Source organism: Oncorhynchus nerka, unplaced genomic scaffold (genome assembly GCF_034236695.1).
Source record: "Oncorhynchus nerka isolate Pitt River unplaced genomic scaffold, Oner_Uvic_2.0 unplaced_scaffold_1196, whole genome shotgun sequence".
NCBI lineage: Eukaryota > Metazoa > Chordata > Actinopteri > Salmoniformes > Salmonidae > Oncorhynchus > Oncorhynchus nerka.
The window spans coordinates 125,091-131,577 of record NW_027040136.1 but is presented as its reverse complement, the minus strand read 5'-3'; the positions used below and the strand labels follow the sequence as shown (position 1 = coordinate 131,577).

General features: G+C 49.1%; 1 protein-coding gene across 1 annotated transcript; it reads right to left on the bottom strand.

Annotated features, from left to right (window-relative positions):
- Positions 1 to 2,303: 2,303 nt before the first annotated feature.
- Positions 2,304 to 4,463, bottom strand: LOC135569114 (uncharacterized). Its single transcript, XM_065015959.1, has one exon. The coding sequence runs from the start codon at positions 4,461 to 4,463 to the stop codon at positions 2,304 to 2,306; it is 2,160 nt and encodes a 719-aa protein (XP_064872031.1).
- Positions 4,464 to 6,487: the final 2,024 nt, after the last annotated feature.

Sequence of the window (6,487 nt, the reverse complement as noted above, 5' to 3'; positions counted from 1 at the left end):
AGAGGCTGTGAGACACTCCTGAGCCTCCCTGCTCCCTGCTAACCACAACAAAAAAGACGGGAGAAGTTAAGTTTAGCTATTTGGTGAAATGAGAGCAGACATCTCTGACCATCTACAGGGAACAGAGAGAGGTATGACAGACATGGCTGATTCATCTCTGAACACCTACAGGGAACAGAGAGAGGACATCTCTGACCATCTACAGGGAACAGAGAGAGATATGACAGACATGGCCGATTCATCTCTGGAAGCTAACATTTGGTCTACACAGAGAGAGGCAGAAGACCCTGTAGGGTGGTCACACATTCACAGCGTTCACTTTGAGTCAGGGTTTGAGTCATGGTTTGAGTCTGGGTTTAAGTCAAGGGTTTGAGTCTGGGGTTTAAGTCTAGGTTTGTGTCAGGGTTTAAGTCAAGGGTTTGAGTCTTGGTTTTTGTGTTTAAACGCCTGGCTAAGTGCAGGGGGTTATTTCTCTGAGTCTGGAGAAGGATAGGGATGTAACGTTGAAGGGTCATCATTATTTAGTCCTGGTGTGCACACAAACTCCACCTTGGCTAAGAGTATTATATACTATAGCCTACTATATATACTTCTCATTTTCATTCAAGTTATATGATACATAACCCCAAACCCACTCCATGCAAAGTATATTGACACAGTGTCACGTCTGTTCGGTCTTGCGTAGTCTCCTGACACCGAGGCGTTCAGGGCCGTTCCAGAGCCATGTTGAACATTTCAACTCCACGCTGGTGATCATAGAACAGAGAGACAAAAGGAGGAGGATTGAGAGCAGGTTGATATGTCACCTGTTCTGATATCACTCGGTCTCTGTAATGAGAGTGACAGCTTGGAATAGGCTCTCTCTGCATGCACAGCTCAATTCACTTGATAGCTGAACAACAGACAGACAGACAGACAGACAGACAGACAGACAGACAGACAGACAGACAGACAGACAGACAGACAGACAGACAGACAGACAGACAGACAGACAGACAGACAGACAGACAGACAGACAGACAGACAGACAGACAGACAGACAGACAGACAGACAAGGTAATAGGCTGATGCCTGGTGCTTAGGTCAAACTCTTCCAGTCTATGTGAAACCTTGGTAGGTTTCCATTAAATAAAATTACATGTAAAATGAATGAACATGCAGGGAGCTTGATATGACTGTTAAATAGGATATACTGTTTAATATTCACATTCCATTTAGACTAACGAATAGAGCCTTTCATTTTTTTATATACAGAGAATGATACATCTTTTACTATTATAATGTGACAGACAAACCTGGGGGAATGAGCTTCAAATATTTATTAACCTTTTATTTCAAACAGGAGAAGAAAAGAAGAGGAACGTTTGATTGAAAATCGAAACCACAGGAAAAGAGGATATCTCTGGGAAGAGGAACAGAACAGGATGGTGTTAATGTGGTCTGAGAGAACCACGACCACCAGAAACCACAGGAAAGAGGATATCTCTGGGAAGAGGAACAGAACAGGATGGTGTTAATGTGGTCTGAGAGAACCACAACCACCAGAAACAGGAAAGAGGATATCTCTGGGAAGAGGAACAGAACAGGATGGTGTTAATGTGGTCTGAGAGAACCACGACCACCAGAAACCACAGGAAAGAGGATATCTCTGGGAAGAGGAACAGAACAGGATGGTGTTAATGTGGTCTGAGAGAACCACGACCACCAGAAACCACAGGAAAGAGGATATCTCTGGGAAGAGGTACAGAACAGGATGGTGTTAATGTGGTCTGAGAGAACCACAACCACCAGAAACAACAGGAAAGAGGATATCTCTGGGAAGAGGTACAGAACAGGATGGTGTTAATGTGGTCTGAGAGAACCACAACCACCAGAAACAACAGGAAAGAGGATATCTCTGGGAAGAGGTACAGAACAGGATGATGTTAATGTGGTCTGAGAGAACCACGACCACCAGAAACAACAGGAAAGAGGATATCTCTGGGAAGAGGTACAGAACAGGATGATGTTAATGTGGTCTGAGAGAACCACGACCACCAGTCTGGATGTTCTGTGATTGAGGAAGAGGTCTGGATGTTATGTGATGGAGAAGAGGTCTGGATGTTCTGTGTTGAGGAAGAGGTCTGGATGTTCTGTGATGGAAAAGAGGTCAGGATGTTCTGTGATGAGGAAGAGGTCTGTATGTTCTGTGATTGAGGAAGAGGCTTTGGTGTTCTGTGATGGAGAAGAGGTCTGGATGTTATTTGATGGAGAAGAGGTCTGGATGTTCTGTGATTGAGGAAGAGGTCTGGATGTTCTGTGATTTAGGTAGAGGTCTGGATTTTCTTTGATGGAGAAGAGGTCTGGACGTTCTGTGATGAGGTAGAGGTCTGGATGTTCTGTGATGGAGAAGAGGTCTGGATGTTTCCTTGATTGAGGAAGAAGTCTAGATGTTCTGTGATGAGGAAGAGGTCTGGACGTTCTGTGATGAGGAAGAGGACTGGATGTTCTGAAATTGAGGAAGAGGTCTGGATGTTTTGTGATGGAGAAGAGGTCTGGATGTTCTGTGATGAGGAAGATGTAGAGAGCAGTACTGGGGGCTGTAGAGGTATAGACCAGGACTGGGGGCTGTAGAGGTATAGAGCAGGACTGGGGCCTGTAGAGGTATAGAGCAGGACTGGGGGCTGTAGAGGTATAGACCAGGACTGGGGGCTGTAGAGGTATAGAGTAGGACTGGGGGCTGTAGAGGTATAGAGCAGGACTGGGGGCTGTAGAGGACTAGAGCAGGACTGGGGGCTGTAGAGGTATAGAGCAGGACTGGGGGCTGTAGAGGTATAGAGCAGGACTGGGCGCTGTAGAGGTATAGACCAGGACTGGGGGCTGTAGAGGTATAGAGCAGGACTGGGGGCTGTAGAGGTATAGAGCAGGACTGGGGGCTGTAGAGGTATAGACCAGGACTGGGGGCTGTAGAGGTATAGACCAGGACTGGGGGCTGTAGACATATAGAGCAGGACTGGGGGCTGTAGAGGTATAGAGTAGGACTGGGGGCTGTAGAGGTATAGAGTAGGACTGGGGGCTGTAGAGGTATAGAGTAGGACTGGGGGCTGTAGAGGTATAGAGTAGGACTGGGGGCTGTAGAGGTATAGAGCAGACCTGGGGGCTGTAGAGGTATAGAGCAGGACTGGGGCTGTAGAGGTATAGAGCAGGACTGGGGTCTGGAGCTGGGTCTGGGTGGAGTAAAGGTCTGGAGCTGGGTCTGGGTGGAGGCCTGGAGCTGGGTGGGGAGCTGGGTCTGGAGCTGGGTCTGGAGCTGGGTCTGGTGGAGTAAAGGCCTGGAGCTGGGTCTGGGTGGAGTAAAGGCCTGGAGCTGGGTCTGGGTGGAGTAAGGGTCTGGTGCTGGGTCTGGAGCTGGGTCTGGAACTGGGTCTGGGTGGAGTAAAGGCCTGGAGCTGGGTCTGGGTGGAGTAAAGGCCTGGAGCTGGGTCTGGAGCTGGGTCTGGGTGGAGTAAAGGCCTGGAGCTGGGTCTGGATTGAGTAAAGGCCTGGAGCTGGGTCTGGGTGGAGTAAAGGTCTGGAACTGGGTCTGGATTGAGTAAAGGCCTGGAGCTGGGTCTGGGTGGAGTAAAGGCCTGGAGCTGGGTCTGGGTGGAGTAAGGGTCTGGAGCTGGGTCTGGAGCTGGGTCTGGGTGGAGTAAAGGCCTGGAGCTGGGTCTGGGTGGAGTAAAGGCCTGGAGCTGGGTCTGGAGCTGGGTCTGGGTGGAGTAAAGGCCTGGAGCTGGGTCTGGGTAAAGGCCTGGAGCTGGGTCTGGATGGAGTAAAGGCCTGGAGCTGGGTCTGGATGGAGTAAAGGCCTGGAGCTGGGTCTGGATGGAGTAAAGGCCTGGAGCTGGGTCTGGAGCTGGGTCTTTGTGGAGTAAAGGCCTGGAACTGGGTCTGGGTGGAGTAAAGGTCTGGAGCTGGGTCTGGGTGGAGTAAAGGTCTGGAGCTGGGTCTGGGTGGAGTAAAGGCCTGGAGCTGGGTCTGGGTGGAGTAAAGGTCTGGAGCTGGGTCTGGGAGGAGTAAAGGTCTGGAGCTGGGTCTGGAGCTGGGTCTGGGTGGATTAAAGGTCTGGAGCTGGGTCTGGGTGGAGTAAAGGCCTGGAGCTGGGTCTGGGTGGAGTAAAGGTCTGGAGCTGGGTCTGGGTGGAGTAAAGGCCTGGAGCTGGGTCTGGGTGAAGGCCTGGAGCTGGGTCTAGAGCTGGGCCTGGAGCTGGGTCTGGGAGGAGTAAAGGCCTGGAGCTGGGTCTGGGTCTGGGTCTGGTGATTGGGCGTATAGCTGCTGCAGGGCTCAGGCTTGGTCATAGGACTGGGTCTGTATACGTGACATCCCCAACAACGACGCAGGATGTGGTCAGGGGCGGGTTCACAGAGGAGGGGTGTGCTGCAGGATGTGGTCAGGGGCGGGTCCACAGAGGAGGAGTGTGCTGCAGGAGCCCTGATTACCATGAGGTCCCTGACCCCAGGGCCATGGCCCTGTGTTCGGACAAGAGCCAAAGTTTCAGCCTGGACCCCTGAAGTGTCAGGTGATGGCCTGCGCCAGTTACACACGCCCCTCCCGAGACGCACGCCTTAGCATATTTATAAATCATTCAGAATTCTTCCTGAAACCCCAGAATGTGAAGTAGATGAGCCTGGTGTCTATGGGCATCTGTACTTCTGCTATAAACACTAGACCCGCTGAGTTCCACTTCCTCCGGCCTCACCACCACCACCATCATCATCGTCATCATCTGGGTTCCCGAGTGGCGCAGCGGTCTAAGGGCACTGCTTGGCAGACACGGGTCTGTATCACAACCGGCAGTGTTTAGGAGTCTCATAGGGCGGTGCACAATTGGCGCAGTATCGTCCGGGTTAGGCTGGGGTTGGCCAATCGTTGGAAATAAGATTTTGTTTCTTAAAACTGACTTTCCTAGTTAAATAAAGGTTAAATAAAACATTTAATCAAATAAAAAAATCTACAAAACTTGACCTCTTGAACAAATGTGGTGTTTCCATTTCCCAGATTTCCCCATCTGCTGAATACATTTTATTCCTCCATGAGTTTTTGATTCCTCTGCAGGAAGAAAGGGGATTTAACTGTGGTTTTCGGGTCCGAACGCAAACAGACGGATTGACGATCCACCCTCCTCTAACTCTGATCTCACGGATAAGGACGGTGGGTGTCGGAAACATACAGAACTGCCCATCGCAGCGGCAGCCTGTTGTTCTCACACAGGAGGCGGAGCAGCGTCAGGAAAATGATGTTAACCTGGTCAGAAACCGTTGGCCTGGACGCTGACTCCGCAACAGAGAGCCTCACAACAGGTCACGTGAGAACGGTGAAATCCATTCACCTAGGAAAAGAGCCTCCTAAATGACACCCTATTGCCTTCACATATATAGTGCACCACTTTTCACCAGAGCACCTTATACAGTCCCCTATGGTCCCCTGGTCAAAAGTAGTGCACTATATAGGGAATAGGAAGCCACTTGGGATGCAGGCAAAGTGCACACTGGTCTACGGCTCTGTGACCCTTAATAGGCAAACTATGTAGCTGATAGACCACAGCATCATTATATCGTTTCTTTGGGGTGGGGGGGGGGTGGGGGATGGGGTTATAGCTTTGCTGAGGTTGGAGGCCTGTGACTTGGATTAGCTAAAGAAACACATGAAGGCCTAGAAGGTTCCCGAGTACAGGGGAGATGGAGGATACGGTAACTGGAGACTGTCGCTGTACATGTTTTATAGTGTGTTTGGATAAAATCCTGTTTATAGTTTAAAAGATGATCTGTCAATCAAATCAAAGTTGTCACGTGCGCCGAATACAACAGGTGTAGTAGACCTTACAGTGAAATGATGACTTACAGGCTCTAACCAATAGTGCGAAAAAAAAAGGTGTGTGTGTGTGTGTGTGTGTGTGTGTGTGTGTGTGTGTGTGTGTGTGTGTGGGTAGGTAAAGAAATAAAACAACAGTAAAAAGACATTTGAAATGACACACATAGGGACTAAGTAGGTGTCGATGATGGATCTGACTAAGACATTAACGGTTGAATGTTATCGTCTCTCAGTGCACAACATTAAATTGTTCACCTCACAATTAACCCAGATATTTACAAAAGTTTAAATGTAAGGAATTATATTAATTTAATTAATATAATTACATTATGATTATTAAAATGCTAAAATTTGACAGGATGAAACAGTAAATGACGTTTGGACAAACATATGATTGGTGAGTGCTGTGTCAAATACAGGAGAAGAAGAAATGGCCCTGAAGTAGTAACAAAAACATCCTAGATATCCTGCTAAAGGAACCCCCTATTAAAGGAACCCCCTAGTAAAGGAACCCCCTAGTAAAGGAACCCCCTAGTAAAGGAACCCCCTATTAAAGGAACCCCCTAGTAAAGGACCCCCCTAGTAAAGAACCCCCTAGTACCCCCTAGTAAAGGACCCCCCTAGTTAAGGAACCCCCTAGTTAAGGAACCCCCTA

Coding starts and splice junctions, on each gene's coding strand:
- LOC135569114 (XM_065015959.1), bottom strand. CDS start 4,463: ATGGTAATCAGGGCTCCTGCAGCACACTCCTCCTCTGTGGACCCGCCC.